At 42.4% G+C, this 17,626-nt stretch overlaps 1 protein-coding gene across 1 annotated transcript in view; it reads left to right on the top strand.

The window, feature by feature from the left end:
* The window catches only part of ERCC6L2 (ERCC excision repair 6 like 2), a 433,149-nt gene that overhangs the window by 221,348 nt on the left and 194,175 nt on the right, over positions 1-17,626 (top strand). Inside the window, 2 exon segments of the mRNA XM_053702417.1 lie at positions 2,535-2,606; positions 14,869-15,014. Of these exon segments, the coding sequence (XP_053558392.1) occupies positions 2,535-2,606; positions 14,869-15,014 (218 nt within the window).

Below are 17,626 nucleotides of genomic sequence, written 5' to 3'. Positions count from 1 at the left end.
ATTATATATTATTATATATTTTTTAACCCTTACAGTTTACTTCAGATCTTAAGTCAAGCTAAATATTCAAGCACTTTTGCTCGAGCACAAACTATAACTTTCAACTTGTATTATGAGCATGAGTTAGTGAGTTTACAATATCCATTTACAATATCCTTCTCTGGTTAAACATGGACTATCAAGTTGCATGTTAATGTAAGCGCGGTCCATCTATATCGCATTTTGTGCTATCATTAGCGCTGCACTTGTAATCTAACCCATACATTTGCCAAAGAGCTCTATTGTTCCTCAAATTTGAGTTTTTTTCTTGTGTCTATTATAGACTTGGCTTTCATTAGACTATCTGCAAGATCAAGCTACAGAAATTGTGTACTCCTCTATAGCACACCTTTCTTCCTACTTTTGCTCAGCGCTTGGAAATATTGGGTTAATGGTTGCTACTTTAAATACAATACCCTTTGCCCATTTTTATCTGAGACCTCTGAAGCTGTCTCTTCTATATCAGTGGAACTGAAATTATGAAGATCTGTTTCAGTTAATCCTTTTGGATCTGAAGACAAGCAAGTTCCTTGGTGGCAGAATCACCACTACATTGTTCATGGGACATAGTTTATCGTCCAGTCTTGGCAGTGATCATTATAAATGCCAGCCTATGGGGCTATTTAGTATTCTCAGAACATGGGGTTACTAATAAACATTTACCTATATTTAAGGCTCTTCAGAGTTTGTCTAGCCTAAGACAGGAGCTGTTTATCTGATTTCAATTGGACAATGTAACAGCTGTAATCAGGTAGACAGAACACCACCAGTCCCCAAAATCACAAGCTTTCGTTTATTGTGCCAGATCTCAAGATCCTCAAGCGAATATAATGGATGCCTTAGGGGTGCCATGCGTGTTCAGTCTGATGTACATCTTTAATATTTAATGCTGCTCAGAGTAATAACCTGAATCAAGCAATAACAGGCTTTATTGCTTTTGATTGCTCCAGTGTGACCTTGCAAACCTCATTCAGATGTCCTTACCATTGTGTCTTCCTCTCAGAAATGATCTTCCCAGGATCCCTTTTTTTATCAGGAACTCGAGGTTTGATGGCCTGGTGATTGATTGCCTGATTTTTTCTAAAAGTGTTGTCTGACATTGTCATTGATTCAAGCTATAAAGCCTGTACTGTTGGAAAGATTTTAGTGTCCTAGAATTTCTCCAGTACAGATTGGAGAACAGTTTGTCAGCTAATTCTTTAAGGTTTAGATTCACCTCTTATGTGTTCTGTATCACTGAAAGATAGCTAAAGGCGTTGATAAGACTCAAAACGTTTATTGGTCCAGCTACTCCTCCTTGGAGTGTCAGTTTGGTTCTGAGGGTAATTTGAGCTCCTCCATTTGAACCAATGCATGGAGTATGCCTTCAACTTTTGTTGTAGAAGCTTCTTTATCTGCTAGCCCTTTTTTTCTTGGTAGCAGGAAATAAACCCTCTTGAGCATATAACTTCACTTTCCACCACAGCAGTGGCTACGTTTTGGTCCTTTCCTAATGATGCTTCTCTGTATTGAATCTAAAAGGTAGCTACTTAGTCTTGCTTGCCAAATTATGTCATTTTGATGTTATGCCTCTATTTAGGGGGCCTTTGGCAGGAAAGAATTATGGATCAGTAACACACCTGCTTACCTGTATTTTCTCACCATATTTGATGGTTGTCTTGTGGACTTGCTTTACTATTGGAACTCACATGCAATGTGTTTGTAGACTCTACTCATTTTATGCTTACCTGATAAAATTAATTTTATGATGATAAGAGTCCACAAGCCCTGTCCTTGTACTCTGCACTATTCATTGTAATTGAAAGATGATACATTTTGGATAAAAGTATGAAGATGTGTATGGTCTATTAAAATCCTAGGACTCTGTTTATTATCATGGTATATACGACATATGCAAAAATTTGTGTTTGTAGATCATTTTGTTTTTCTCCACTTCATTGCACTACGCAATCCCCTTTCTTGCACTGTTCACTCCCCTTGAACATTGGACAAAGGCAAGCTGATATTTTAAGAGGTCAAGTCAATTGAAATAGAAGACTATATAAGTCATGTGAAAAGATGTCTGAAAAGGGTATCCTGATGGATTGAAATAAGATTACCTCTCAATGGAGTGTGTCTATCTAATTAATGAATAAGTGAAAAAAAGATATTTGCCATACATTATTTTTCCCATATATGTTTTTAATATCACATAGTAGCATTAATTTGTATTTCTAACTGTATGTTTTTTGTCATATATGTTTTTGATACTATTGATCTCTATGAACTACTCTTTTCTTTCTTTTTTTATTTGTAGGAAATAATTCAGTGGTTTAATAGAGTTTGATTCTAGATGATTTGTAAAAAAATATTCAGTGCTTTTAAACTGTTTTATAATCTTTCTGCCTTTTTTTCTTGCATCATTGCCTATGCCTCTGGTCTTACGTAATATTTTCTAGTTATATCAACAATGGCTGGATAGATTGGTTCATTGCTGTACTGTGGTTCATTTCCAGGTCCTTCAACAGCTTCTAAATCATTGCAGAAAAAACAAGGATAAGGTTCTTCTTTTCTCCTTCTCTACAAAGGTGAGTTCTGTATGCCGTTCATGCTTAACTGAGCAATACAGCAAAAGATTCTCCTTCAACAGATGTGCAACACATTTTTTTCAGAATTGTAAACACAGTTTGAAAACTGTCATTCACATAAGCATCTACATTACCATAAAATCATACTCCATCTTCTTTAATAGATTTATGTATAGTGTTTTTTTTTTTTTTAAAATAAAATAATTAATTGTATTGTATATTTAATCTTTAGGCAAGACATTATTAGTGGACATTATAAAGTAGCCGGTTGTGGACAATGTAATAATTTGCAATGTAATAATTCGGCATGGGACTATAGTTTTAAGTAGTCCTGTCAGCCTCTCAGTGAGAGCATTGGGTAGAAGTTAGAGTCCGGAGATGCAGGGAGAGTCTTTCTGTGAAACCATCCCGACTCATATTAACAGCTCCACAAGCAATCAGCGTTGACGAGTTTAGCTGCCTGCTTTTTTCTCTCAAATCCATGACAAAAGCGACGCTACTATCTATCACACTTGAAGGGCTGTGTTCCTGTTCCACGGCATAGATTCTGGTAAGATCGTTTAATTTTACTTTCATCATGGATGTATTGTAATTACAACTGTTTATCCGAGAGGGGCTACAACCTTTCGGGGATAACTTTAACATAGGGTCTCAGTGAGGCTCCTTTTTGTATCTAGGAATCAATATCTCCTGAGGGGGGTTATTAATGAGGGGGGTTTATAATCATGTTTGTTATGTGATTCTATCTACTACTGTGTAGTGTTGCTTCGGCTCATGGCTATTTTGGAACATAACGGCCTATGTCTAGTGAAGAGGCCTTTACATTCGGGCATGCTTTTGCATGGACTGCACGCTTTCCTGACCGTGTGGAGACGGAGAAATCCTGGTCCCCTGGTGTCTGGTTCTCTGGAGGTGGTAAGTGCCCCAGCTATTGGGGGTGTAAGGTGCCGTTTATATTTGTCTTATTGGTCCAATTTTTATTCAGTGTTCCAGTTATGGAGGATTCTGATTTTTTTGGAGACGGAAGTCTCTGATTCAGACTCTACTTCTTGCAAAGAATATGATTTGGCCTGGGTGATACATGCCCATCAGTTATGTTCCGAATGCCGTTTTAGAGTGCTCTGTTCCTCAGGATCGGGGAATCAGGTGCCCACTGAGCCATCCGTCTCTGGGGATTCTATTTCTCACAAGACGAGTTCCCTACCTCCAACTCTTACTACACATGCAGGTAACCCAAATGCTACTTATCCTTCTAGGGAGTGTAGCCTGTTCCCACCAGAGGTTATGACACGGTTCCGCATGGCCATATCTTTGGTGCTGGCGCATCTGCACCTCCCGGGAGTGTGCTTACGATATTGTCCGTTTTCCTGGTCCAGTTCAGCTCTCCGGGGGAGCGACTGCCCCTGAGGCCTCAGGGGAGCGACTGCCCCTGAGGCCTCAGGGGTCAACCTTTGGGGCCGGTGTTTTCTTTGGTCCTGGCAGAGGTACTGTATGTTGCGCCTTTCGTTATAGACTGGCGAGCCTTCGTGTTCTACTAAGGAACGTTTTTGGCCTTTGCTAGAGGATCCCACTGGGTCTGGGGATTCTGTCTTAATCTTCGACTGGCTTGCATGCATAGACATAAGGGGATGAAGTAATCTTCTTATAGTCTTTGTTATTTTTGTATCCTTTTCCAGTTCTGAGCTTGGAAGTCTCGGACCCCTGTTGGGCTTGTCCTGCGGGTCTGTCCGTTCTTCCTGGGCGATAACCTACAGGTTGCCTTACCTTTTATTTTCATCCGGTGAGGATGATTTTTATTTGGTCTAAAGCTCATGTTGTGGTGTGATGTTTCCTTCGGGAAATTTCTTCTCTGGAATTGTTACTCCCGATTTTGTGGTTGCACTGTTTACAAAAGTCTGTCTGGCTGTTCTTTATCCCTTCATCTCGGTGGAGACTCTATGGGGCCCTTGGTTTCAGGCTGGTCCTGACTGGGTACAAATCCTTCTGTCTTTGAGGCATAGTTCAGACAGGTGGCGCCTTTTTATGTATGGTTGGTCCAGTGAGGGTGCCTAGTGATCACAATATGATTTGTGTTTACTTGTTTTATTTTACAAGCTTCAACTAGCATCCTGAGAGGACTTGAGGGTCCGTGGTTGCTTAGGGGCATGGGGGGTTAGTTCAGTCCTCATTCGCCTTTCAAGCTAGTGGGACGGGACTCTGTCCTGTAGCGACATGCTCAGTCGTTTTTTTTCCGGGAACTAGAGTGTTCCTTTCCATTGTGGGTTGGAGGCTTGGAGGATTTAGGTCCTTCATACCGCCGTTCTTACGGTTTTGCCTTTCATTGTCTCTTTGGAAGTGTCCTTTTAGGACTTGTTCCTTTTAGAGGTTTTCTTCCTTTGAGTCGAGATTTTCTGGACTTTGTCCGGTTTTTCTGGCGGCTTTGGCCACTTAATTAGGAAGTGAAGGCCGTGAGGCTCTGTCTTCCTTCTGGAGTTAGTCGTCTCCATATCAGGGGAGATAGGAGGTGTTTTTCTCTTTTTCCAAACTTTTTGCTCAAGGGGATGTTTTTCTTTCTGAGTTCGGGATGCTTTGCATTCTTCTCCCTTGGGTGTGGACCTCTGGAACGTTAATCTGAAAGGATTATAGAGACTAGCCTTTCTTTTTACTCTCTTTCGGGTGACTGTTCTCGTTCTCATTTCCCTTAGTGTTGCCCTTGGGTCCTTTGAGCTCTAGAGAAATTGCGTGACTTTGTCACGGCCTAGAACCTTGTTGGGGGGGTGTCAACCTCAGGTTTTCTTCCCTTTGGGCTGGGAATTACGAGTAAGTCTTGTACCCATTCTCCGGGTTTCCCGGTTTTCATCCCCTGTGAGTCTGATTGCTTCAGACGGGGTATCTTGTGTTCCCTGGGGGTGTCGTTCTAGGACAATTCTGGGTCCAGGGTTCTTGTCTTGGATTTTTCTTGGATGTCTGGAGACTTATGATCCTGTGGACTGGTTCGGGACGACCCAGTTATTTCAGAGACCCTATGTTGCAACAAAGGGGCTAGCTCATTGGGCTTGCAAGCAGGAAGGCCAGAGTTTACATCCACCTTCGGATACTGGTTATAAACTTTAAGGCATGACTTGTCCTTCGGATGGAGTGTGCTCCTCTTCATGGGGAGTTTTTTCTCTGTTAGGTCAACAGTGGTGTTTGGATGATTTTTTCATTCGGTCTGTGTTTTGATCATACTATGGCTTCATGTCTTGTGGACATGTACGCTGTTCTTATCTGTGCCCTTCCCTTTTGAGGGGATATTTTGTCTTCCTTATGAGCTGGGGTTTCCTCTCTCTGGAGGGTCTTTGCCCTGCCCTGTGTGTAGGAGGTTGGATCAGGTGGCTTATTTCTGTAAGGGGCAGCATCTGCTGCTCTATGGGCTCTATTCCACCTTTTGGAATTTGATCTCTCTTCCTAAATACTGTTTTAGAGAGCTGTGACAGGTCTTCCTACGGATCTATTGCACTTTTCTCTGTTCCAGGTCCCAGGGGGTTCTCCTTGGGAGTGCCTTATTTTGGAGGAGCGGATTGGGTTGGCACCCGAGCTCTGTTGGGGTTTGTGAGTTCCCCCTTGTTCTTTCCATTCCCTGAGGACTGGTGGTGGGGGTCTTTCTGTCCCTTCTGTCTAACAGACATGTTTGTCGCTTGGGCTGGTCCAGTGTTGGAGCAGGATCTAAGATCTGTTGCTCTGCTAAATTCGTCCTCGGAGCATTTGAGGTACGGTAAGCCTCTTGAGGTTTCCTTATGTTCAAGGTTTGTGGGAAGGACTGGTGGCTCTGCGACATTATCTGCTGGTTAGTGAATAGTTGGCAATCTAAAGGATCCTATCTTCAGCTGCTTTCTGGTTGCCCTGCAACTATTTAAGTTTCAGAGTAATTTTTACATGACTGCAGCATACAGTGTTTTTGCTTCAGGTGTTGTTCGTCAGACCTATCTGAGCTTGCTGTATGAGGTTTCGTTTCTTAATATTTCGGTATTCTGAGCTACCTTTTTGCGACTTGGGAACCTTCATCTTCAGTTGCTTTTTAGAGTGTGGTTGCACAGTGTTAGAGGAAGATCCTCTCTGTTTCAGACTCCCGGCCTTATCCCGTGGTTTCTATATTTTTCTGGGCGTTGCCTCCCCTTGTTTCTATGAGACTGGTGGGTCTCTGTTGGTCTGGAGTTCCTTATGCTAGCTGGACATCTAGCTCAGCATACTAATGCACTGTAGCAAACCGAGGGTTGCAAGTTCAATCCCCGGCGAGGTCTACTCAGCCTTCCTCCTTTTGAGGTTGATAAGATAAACAGCGCCTTGAGTCCCTTAAGGGGGATTAGCCGTGCTTTACCAAAACATTCATGTTGTCTCCGTGTCTTTTCTTTTTTGTGGAAGAAAACTGTAGCTTGTGCCCTTTCTTTAGTAAGGGGAGTGTTGTTTGGAGACCGACTACTGGGCGACGGTGTCTCCTGGAGGCTGTTGACTCAGTCGAGTGCGGTCTCTAGCAAGGCTTGTGGACTATCTACGGTCAGGGTCCTTGGGCCTTTTCCTTTTCTTTTTCAAACTTGTTCTCGGCTTTTGACGAAGCGGGATGTTGTTGGGTAGGGGTTTTCAGGCCTGGTGCCCTCAGAATGGGCCGCCTCTTGTACCCTCCCGTTTGCATTCAATGTCCTCTATAGCTTGGGTATTGTTTTCCCAAAAGTAATGAATGCAGCTGTAGACTTTTTCCATTTACGAAGAAATTTTTTAATTATGCTTACCTGATAATTTTCTTTTCTTCAGATGGAACGAGTCCACAACTCCCCGTATTGTTCTGTGGGGCGTCTGTTATCTTTGTTCTTCTGGCACCTTTTCACCCTGATATTTCTTCTACTGTTCCTTGTTCCCTCGGCAGAATGACTGGGGGATGAGGGAAGTGGGGGAGGTATTTAAGCTTTTGGCTGGGGTGTCTTTGCCTCCTCCTGGTGGCCAGGTTCTGAATTCCCAAAAGTAATGAATGCAGCTGTGGACTCTTTCCATCTGAAGAAAAGAAAATTATCAGGTAAGCATATTTTAAGTTTTTTTTTCTTTCAAGATTCAGATAGAGCATGCATTTTTAATCAAAAAACTTTTCAATTTACTTACACTATATAATTTAATTTGTTCTCTTTGTATCCTTTATTGAAAGAAAACATAGGTATGCTCCGGATCAGCAATTTATTACAAGGAGCTAGCTGCTGATTGGTGGCTGCACATACATGCCTCTTGTCTCTGGCTCAAATAATGTGTTTAGCTAGCTTCTAGAAGTGCACTTCTATTTGATAATAGAAGTAAATTGGAAAGATATTTAAAACTGTACGCTCTATCTGAATAATACAAGAAGAATGAGTTTCATTAACTTTTACATAAACTGATAATGATAATATGTGTAACAAACATTGAGGAAATGTAATATTGGCTTAATTTTAAGCTGGGTGGTCAGTAAAATCAGCTGGGTGGTGTGCTCATTAAATAGGTCTGATTTTTATATATTTATATATATATATATATATATATATATATATATATATATATATATATATATATATAAAAGTATGTCAGAAATAATCACTGTATTGAAAAAATCAACAAAAACAAATCTAGACAGAGCATATTGCAGGGTCATGGGATGTGTACCCGGTCCGGTATGAGAGTGCAGTCCCCTTCCGTGTTTTGTATATGTCTAGGGGGATTACATAAGCCTGTGCACCCTTCCCTTGTTCCCAGTTTGTTTGAATTTGAGAGCTTGCATTGTGTGCCAGTTTTAGGGTCCCAGGTATTGGAAAGGACCTTGATGTGGTACCTGGGCTTGTCCCATTTGGCCAAATGCAGTAATTAACCTTTCCATTTTTGCTTTTAAATCTTAGCTGAGAGCTTGTAAGTGAGTGCTGGACTTTCTCTGTGTGTTGTATTAATTTGTTTTGTAATTTTTCCTATGGTTCTTGCACCCAGACCTGTCTGGGGTTAACTGCCTGTGACTCTGGGGACAGCACAGCTTCCTGTGAGTGCCTGTGAACACCCAGGGCTGAGCATGTTGCAGGGTCATGGGATGTGTACCCGGTCCGGTATGAGAGTGCAGTCCCCTTCCGTGTTTTGTATATGTCTGGGGTGATTACATAAGCCTGTGCACCCTTCCCTTGTTCCCAGTTTGTTTGGATTTGAGAGCTTGCATTGTGTGCCAGTTTTAGGGTCCCAGGTATTGGAAAGGACCTTGATGTGGTACCTGGGCTTGTCCCATTTTGCCAAATGCGGTAACTAACCTTTCCATTTTTGCTTTTAAATCTTAGCTGAGAGCTTGTAAGCGAGTGCTGGACTTTCTCTGTGTGTTATATTAATTTGTTTTGTAATTTTCCCTATGTTTCTTGCACCCAGACCTGTCTGGGGTTAACTACCTGTGACTAAGAGCCTTTAATAGGCTTGAAACGTTGTATGTTTGTTTCTGAGGACCCCATGTGGAACTAAAGGTTCTTTTAAATAATTTTGGAGGCTGGAATACTTTTTGTTTTTGGATTGTACATTGGGACTTGGCAGGTCCTTTTATTCCGTGCCCCACAAAGAAAAAGATAAAGGTGTGCTGTTTTCCAAACTTTTTGAGTGACTCTGTGGACAGCACAGCTTCCTGTGTGTGCCCGTGAGCACCCAGGGCTGAGCATGTTGCAGGGTAATGGGATGTGTATCCAGTCCGGTATGAGAGTGCATTCCCCTTCCGTGTTTTGTATATATAGATATATTTATATACTATATGTATATATATATATATATATATATATATATATATACATTCTTCTTAAACTGGAAGAGTCCACATCTGCATTCATTACTTTTGGGAATTCAGAACCTGGCCACCAGGAGGAGGCAAAGACACCCCAGCTAAAGGCTTAAATACCTCCCCCACTTCCCTCATCCCCCAGCCGTTCTTTGCCTTTCGTCTCAGAAGGTTGACAGAGAAGTGTCAGAAGATTGAAGATAGTATCTAATGGAGGGTAGTACTCTTTGAAATGGGACTGGAGTTTTATGTAATCCTGTCAGCCTCTCAGTGAGAGCATGGGTTAAAGTTAGAGTCCGGAGTTGTAGGGAAAGTCTTTCTGAGAAACCATCCCGACTCATATTAACAGCTCCTGGGCAATCAGCGTTGACAATTTTTGCTGCCTGTCTTTTATGTCAGAAGCAATGCTACTATCTGTCACACTTGAAGGGCCGTGTTCCTGTTCCACGGCGTGGATTCCGGTAAGATTATTTAATTTTATTTCGATATGTGAATATAATGTTAAACTAAAGAAGTCAGGGCTCCAGTGGGACTCCTTTATCTTATGGAATCAAGGGTTAATATCTTCTGATGGGGGTTATTGAACAGGGGGGACTTTAATCATGTTTGCTATGTGATTTTGTCTGCTTTTGTGTAGGGATACTTGGGCTCATGGCTATTCAGACATAACGGCCTTATTTCATGATTTTGCGTGGTCCTAGGGACTGGCGTGTTTTTTTGGCTTACACGATGCGCCTTGTGACCGGGTGTGGTCATGTTGTACTCCATTTCTGCACCTTGACCGAGTGGCAACGGAGAGAGTCTGTTCGTTAGTTGTCTGGTTCACAGGAGGAGGTGGTGAATGCCCCAGCCATTGGAGGTGTAAGGTGCCGTTAGTGTTTGTTCATAATTGCAATCTCCAAGTTATGGAGGATTCTGATTTTTTGGAGATGGATATCTCCTACTCGGAGTATACGTCTTGCGAAGAGTATGAAATGACCAGGGTTATCCATGCCCATCAGTTATGTTCCGATTGCTGTTCTAGAGTACTCTTCCCCCGAATCAGGGAATTTAGAGTGCGTTGAGCCATCCGCCCCTGAGGATTCCATGTCCCGTGAGGTGCGTGCCCCAGAACCTTCTTGTGCTACGCAAGCAGGTGTCCCTATGGCCGTTACTCCTTCTCTTGAAGGCGGCTTGTTTACTCCAGAGGTTACAGCACGGTTCCACATGGCCATATCTATGGCGCTGGCACATTTATATCTTCCTAGAGAGGTATTTTTAAGATACTGTCCGTGTTCTGTTAACTGGGGTTCGTCGGGCATGGGATTGCCTTAGTCAGTTAGACTTTCTGGGGAAGTGATGGCCTCTGAGGCTTCAGGGGCCCCACCCTCGGAGCCGGGGTCCCCCATTGATCTGGCGGGGTAACATTTTGTCTTCCTTTATAGACTGGCATGTGTTCGTGTTTTATTGAGGCATGTTTTGGCGGTGCTGGAGGATTCCAGCCCTACTGGGCCGAGGGAATCTCGGTCTTCTGTGCCGGACGGCGAACTGGATTAGACGTGTGGGGATGAAGTAATCTCTTTAATGTCTCCGTTTTTCTTTTCCTTAGTATCTGTTCCAGTTCTGAGCTTGGGCCTCTAATCCGCTGGTCCGGTTGGCGTGCCATTTTCCTTGTGCATTCACCTTCGGGTGCTGCCTTCATTTTATTTAAATCCGGTTAGGATATATTTGATTTGTTTTAGGAAGCTCATGTCTGCTCTAATTTTCCATTTGGGAACATTTCTTCTCTGGAACTGATACTTACGATTTTATAGTCGCATGCACACTTCGTTGGAAGCTGCACGTTTTCTATATCTGAACTCAGTTATGATTATAGCTTGTTTTTGATCCCTTTGGGGATTCGATTTTTCTTGGACCTTGGACAGTTCAGGTGTTTCTGGTACCAGGCAGGTACTGGTCGGGTGATAGCTACTGTTCCTTTGGGTTCATGTCACCCACGTGGTGTTGGTGTGCTTGTTATCCTGTTGGGTGTTGAGTCGTTCACTTGTTGGAGTGTTATTATGAGGAGCGTTTTATGTTTAATTATCCATTATTTGAGGGGTTGTTTGCGTTTATTATACGTCAACTGGCTCCTCGTCCTCGATGAATGGAGTGTCCGACCTCTGCCGTCCCTTATGTGGGGATCTGTCTATGACTCCTCTTGGGTTCTGGAGGTTTTTGGCCTCAGAACTGAGGTTCTCCATTCCCAAGGGGTTTGGAGGTCTGGATGACTGCAGGACAGTTGGGGTACCAGTTTGGATGATGATTTTGTTTCAATCTTGGTATTTTCGGGGTGGCTGTTTTTTCTTGTGGCCTAGTCGCAGGTACCCCTTGAGGTAGCTGGGACTGGTTTCTCCCTTCTTGAGGGTCTGGTCATCTGAGTCCGGGGGTTCGGGTATGTCTGTCTTCTCTTTTTTTCAATTTATTGCACACTCTCATAAGTGGGAGCACAGGGGTTGGATTATTCCTCTCTTTTCCTCGGCAACCGCCTCTGGTTCGCTTCTCAACGGGATTGTGGGGTTGTCTATGTTATTCCCGGTACAGGGATTTCTGGGAGGCTGATCCTGTGAGGATCTTTGACTCACCATCTAAGAGGCTTGATACGTAGCCTAGTGGGTCGCCTAGTGGGCCACATGGTTAAGGTTGCGTGTTGAATCCCACTATTGTCGCCGTTATATGGAGCCCTGTCCCTGGTAAACTCCAGGGTCCCTGGGCTTGGAGTGTTGCACTAGAACCTCTAGGAGCTCTTGGTTTCTGGGGCTGCAAGCGGAGGGTCCAGGGTTCAGCTCCACCTACGGGTGCGACTTGCCATCTCTGAGGCCTGTCTAGATGTCTTCTTTTATATTGGTCAGAGTCTCTTGCCAGCCTCCAATGTTTAAGACTATTGGGGTGTGGAATGCACTACCTAGAGTGCCCTTCTCCGTATAGGGCAACTTGGTGGTTCCTCAGGACATACGGCCTGTCCTGGGTTTCGGGAGGGTCTGGCTTAGGGCCATGTCTCTTGTCTGAGATTTTGGGGTCCTAAGCGGTTCTCTTTCAAACTTTAGGGTTTAGAACGTCCGCTTGTCCCTTCAGGGGTTGGTTTTTATCTCTTATGGGAGATTTGGTATCGGCCTGAAGGTTTGTTTGCTGCCTTTCAGGTGGATCTGCGGTTGTCGCCAGTGGCAACTTTTGCATTTAAGGCGGGCTCGAGGTTGTCTCAACTGAGCTGGTAGTAATGACTGTTGGGTCATTACTCAATGGTAGTGTTTTACCATTCTTTTTTGTTTCTTCTCCTTGCCTACGGCTGGGGAAGTGGTCCCCTTGGCTTTTGTCCTTTTGGGGAGGATTTGGAAGTATATAGTTTCCATGGAGACCCTGTGGGTCCTTATCTTCTCGTTCGAGGATTCTTTTCTTCCCCCTTGCTTGTTGGATGTCAGGAGGGCTGGCTCTGGTACTAGTCTGATGATTCTGCTAGTGAAGATTTTTTTTTAACCTTTTGGAATTACTTAAATGTGCTAATGCTCTTTTTTGTGATGCTGTCCTTGACATTATTAAGATTACTTCTAAAATTATGTCTTTGGCAGTACTTTTCAGAAAGACTTTATGGATGAATTATTGGTCTGCTGATATGGTTTCTAAATCCAGGATTTTATCTCTTTCTTTTCATGTAAAGATGTTGTTTTGGATCTAGTTGAAATCTATTATCTCTACTGTGACTGGAGGTAAGGGAACTTTTTTTCCTGAGGACAAGAAGTCCAAAGGTAAATCTAAACCTTCTAATAATTTTTATTCCTTTCGTCAGAACAGGGAACAAAAATCTGATTCCTCCTCTCAGAAACAAGGTTCTTCGGGCTCTGCCTGGAAGCCAAGTTCAAACTGGAACAGGTCTAATCAATACAAAAAAATCACTCCCTCATACAAGTCTGCATTAAGGAATGTCCCCCGATCCAGAGGTTCTAAATATAGTTTCTCAGGGATACTAAATTGGTTTCAGAACAAGGCCTCCCAGAGGGATGTTTATTCTGTCCAATGTTCTGAAAAAGCCAGTGAAGGCAAAAGCCTTTTTTTCAGTCAGTTTCAAGTATGGAAACTATGGGAGTGATTGTTTTTATCCCTTTGTAGGAAAAGTGGATGGGGTTTTATTCAAATCTCTTAATTGTTCCAAAGAAGGAAGGAACTTTCAGACCAGTTCTGGATTGAAAAACACTAAACAAGAGTCTCAGAGTTCCCACTTTCAAAATGGAGACTATTCAGCCTATGCTTCCATCTGTTCAGCAAGGTCAGCTTATGTCCACAATAGATTTAAAGGATGCTTATCTTTATGTTCCTATTCACAGGGAACATTATCAATTTCTAAGGTTTGCTTTTCTAGACAATCACTTTCAGTTGGTTGCTCTACAGTTTAATCTGGCTAGAATATTTTCAAAAATTCTGGGTATGCTTTTGTTTGTGATCTGTTTGTGTTTACCTGGACTATATCTTGGTTCAAGTTCCATTTTTACATTTAGCAGAATCTCACACCAACATACTGTTGTTGTTTCTTTAACAACATGGTTGGAAGATCAATTTTCCAAAGAGATTTTTTAGTTCCTCAGACAAGAGTTGTTTTTCTGGGGGTTCAGAAATATTGTTTCCATTAGACTTTCTTTAACAGATCTAAGAAGTTAAAGCTAGTGTCAGCTTGTCTAAACCTTCAGTCTCTTTCATTTTCCCTCAGTTGCTCGTTGCATGGAGGTGTTAGGTCTAATGATTGCTGCTTCGGATGCTTGTTTCCACATAAGGCCTCCTTAGCTTGGTATGCTTTGGCAATGGTGCAGGGATCATACTCAGCTGTCCCAAATGATTTATCTAGGGTGCTTCTTTTGCTCATCCTATTTGGACTGTCATCTACAGGTGCAAGTCTTTCAGGTTTGGGGGGGTCTTAAGACATAAGGGGTTTAATCTCCTCGGCAGGTGAGATTGCCAATTAAATGTTCTAGAACTACATGCTATGTTCACTGCCCTTCAGAATTGGCCTCTACTGAAAAGGAATTTTCATCTCCGTATTCATTCAGACAATGTCACAGTGGTGGCCTACATCAATTATCAAGGGGAACTCACAGTTCCCTAGCCATGAGGGAAGTGTCTCATATTTTTGTTGTCTGATTTCTGAAGCCAAATTGTTGTCTGATTTCTGAAGTTTATATTCAAGGAGTGAATAATATATATATTCTTGTAAAGGCCGGATGCTCACTAGGTGATAAGCAGGACCCCACTGCTTTACTGGTGAAGCCGGGACACATCACCATCAAAAAAATAAATGTGTTTTTTTTTCTCAGTGCAGCAACATCTATTTTAAAAAATTCTAATTGTGTAATGTATTTTAATATGCCACCCCTTAGATGCAACATTTCTCTAATGTTCTGTATACAGCAGTACATCAAATGTCTTATAGATTTTAGCAATCTGCCTTGTCAGCCATAATCAGTTAATTATGTCTATTTGTCGTTACAGTTGCTGGATGTTTTAGAGAGATACTGTATGGCATCTGGGCTGGATTATCGAAGACTTGATGGAGCCACTAAAGCAGAAGAAAGAGTTAAAATTGTAAAGGAATTTAACAGATTACAAGATGTAAACATCTGCCTTGTTTCTACAATGTAAGTTCCAACAAATGTTCTTATATTATTCACTTTTAAACAACTTTCCAATTTACTTCTATTATCACTTTGTGTCCTTTATTGATGGAGCAGTAATTAACTACTAGGAGCTAGCAGAACACATCTGTAAGCCAATGATAACATGTATATACTGTATGTGCAGCCACCAATCAGCAGCTCCTGGGTCTACCTAGGTATCCTTTTCAACAAAGGATACCAAGAGAACAAAACAAATTAGATAACAGAAGTAAAATGAAAAGTTGAAAATATTTTGTGTTCCATGTCCCTTTTATTCAATATATTGAATTGCCAGAATTATTGCAATACCCTCTGGTTAGTCTAGTGGTTCTACTGTCAATCACATCTAATGATACCCCTTTTTTTTAAGATATTAATTATATCTGTGGACTTAAAGGGATATAAAAATGTAAAAAGAAATGTGTTAGAGCATTGCATTTTTTTATTGGACTGCTGCTTGCATATATCTAAGTTTAACCTCTGAAAAGGGTGAGCAAATGACAAGAGGTATATGTGAATAGCCACCAATCACCATTTAGCTCCCAGTAGTGCATTGCTGCTCATGAGCCTACCTAGATATGCTTCTTAGCAAAGGGTATTAATAGTAGTTAATTTGATAATGGAAGTAAATTGAAAATCCTTTTTTGTTAAATTATATGCTGTCTGTGAACCATGAAGGTTTAATTTTCATGTTTCTGCCAGTTTGGAAAAGTAAAAGTGAAACAACAAAAATATATTAACCCGGGGGGCGGAGCTAGCAGCCGCACAGATCAGTCGCAGCATAACGGAGCTCCTCCGTAATCAATATATAATTTACATAACAGCTACTAATATCTGCCAAAAAAGTTGGCTTTTTCTATTAGGGAAGGCTCTCTGAGTATTATCCTCACTTAGTGGCTGGAGAACGAAACTTCCGTGACTTACTAGGGCACTTTGGCTCGCCAGTCCGGTTTGGAGGCCTAACTACTGGGATCACACAGAGACCTTGCCTGATAGTCTCGTGTACTTCCTGCAGCACTCCAGCTCACAACAACTGAGACGTTCAATCTCCATCAGCACCGGAGGGTCGGGGATCCGCTCCGGTGCCCAGCTAACCAAGCGCAGCAGCAACACAGCAATTCAGCTCACGGCAAACACTGGAGAGCTGCGGGACACGCTGCAGGGAGAGTCTTTCTCAAATTGACCAAGCAACTGGGACACAGTGAGTAGGCACTGACTTAACACAATTATCAATCTGCACGAACACTTTCTCTTTTCAATTGCTGTGGCCACCCTAAACTAAGCAGAAGGTACATGAGAAGAGATAGACTTTTTAGGTTGTGGCGCGAAACGCCATTTTAGCGCACCACTACAACACAGCATGACTCAATCAGATTAAACTGAAACATAAGCCGCTCAACTTTTAAAATTGCAGCATGGAGAGTTCTTTTTTCTCTGGAAAAGGACATTTGGTTTGCCATCGACTAGATTAAAAAAAAAAAAAAAAACTTAAGAAACTGCAGTAGAATTTTCAACAGCCTGTTACTAGCACAGGCAGCATAGCCCAATACAGACTTTAGCTGCGTACAAAAACAATCTAGGATATATTGTGATCTCTCCTACTCTAGCTAGTTACCACACAACTAAGTTTTTTCTGTCTAATTTTGGAAGCCAGATATCCCACTCAGGGCAGTTTTACTCACACGTGACAGCAAACTGGATCAATAATCTCCCTATCAGCCTACCTCACATTGCTAATTCCACATCTTAGCGATCCTACCTAAGGAAGGAGCAACACACTGGCAAGAGGGCAGGTATCTAACACAAACTTTTATTGAGAAGCAATACCAAAGATAAATCTTACATATTTTCCTCTATTTGAACCCTGTTTGTGGTTATTTCAAGCAGCCTGCTGGCTCTAAAGAACCTGTATTTGGATCTACTTTCTAAAGTGTGGCCTGGAGGTTTTATCCAAGATCACAATTGCAAGGCTTCACCCCAGGACTCTTTTCAAGTCCCTTAAAGCACAGAACCTACTAGGTGACAAACCTTGATCTTAATTAATGCTGTTCTCACGAACTGAGGCCACTGCTGTTGAATTGTGTCTTACTGTGCTGCTGCGTCAGCTATTGTTTCTCTGCAGCCCAGCTCAGAGTGGAGTGTCTTGTTGTGTACTATTTAGTGTGGTGACCTTGCTTAACTTACTCTTTTCCTTTCACAGGACGTTTGATATCTAACTTGTTTGGATCCAGTTGTTCCTGCCCGTTTGCCGCACTTATGTAACCCTTTGAATAATAGTGAGAGTATATTTTGCTTCTCACCCTGTGCGCTGACTGACAGAAATAACTGTTTTAGGTACTCTGGGCTTAGTCGCCCATATGTGTGTTGTTTTCAATTTCTACCACTGACCCCCTCCTCTCGGACTCTTCCTTTCCGGCCTGCTTACGCGGGCCGGTCACCACCACTCTCCTTTTCCCCTTCCTCCGGGTCGTATCCCTCCTTCCCCGAGTCCGGGGGGCTTACCCCCCCCTTCAGAATTTCAGCAGCATCTCTTTATAAGTATAAGGGTAATATTAATAAGACGCCTGCCTGGCCTCTCTCTCCACCTTAGTCGG

This window comes from Bombina bombina, chromosome 2, assembly GCF_027579735.1.
Source record: "Bombina bombina isolate aBomBom1 chromosome 2, aBomBom1.pri, whole genome shotgun sequence".
In the NCBI taxonomy this organism is placed as follows: Eukaryota; Metazoa; Chordata; class Amphibia; order Anura; family Bombinatoridae; genus Bombina; species Bombina bombina.
The sequence above is the reverse complement of the archived record's forward strand: the minus strand, read 5'-3'. Positions and strand labels throughout refer to the sequence as shown.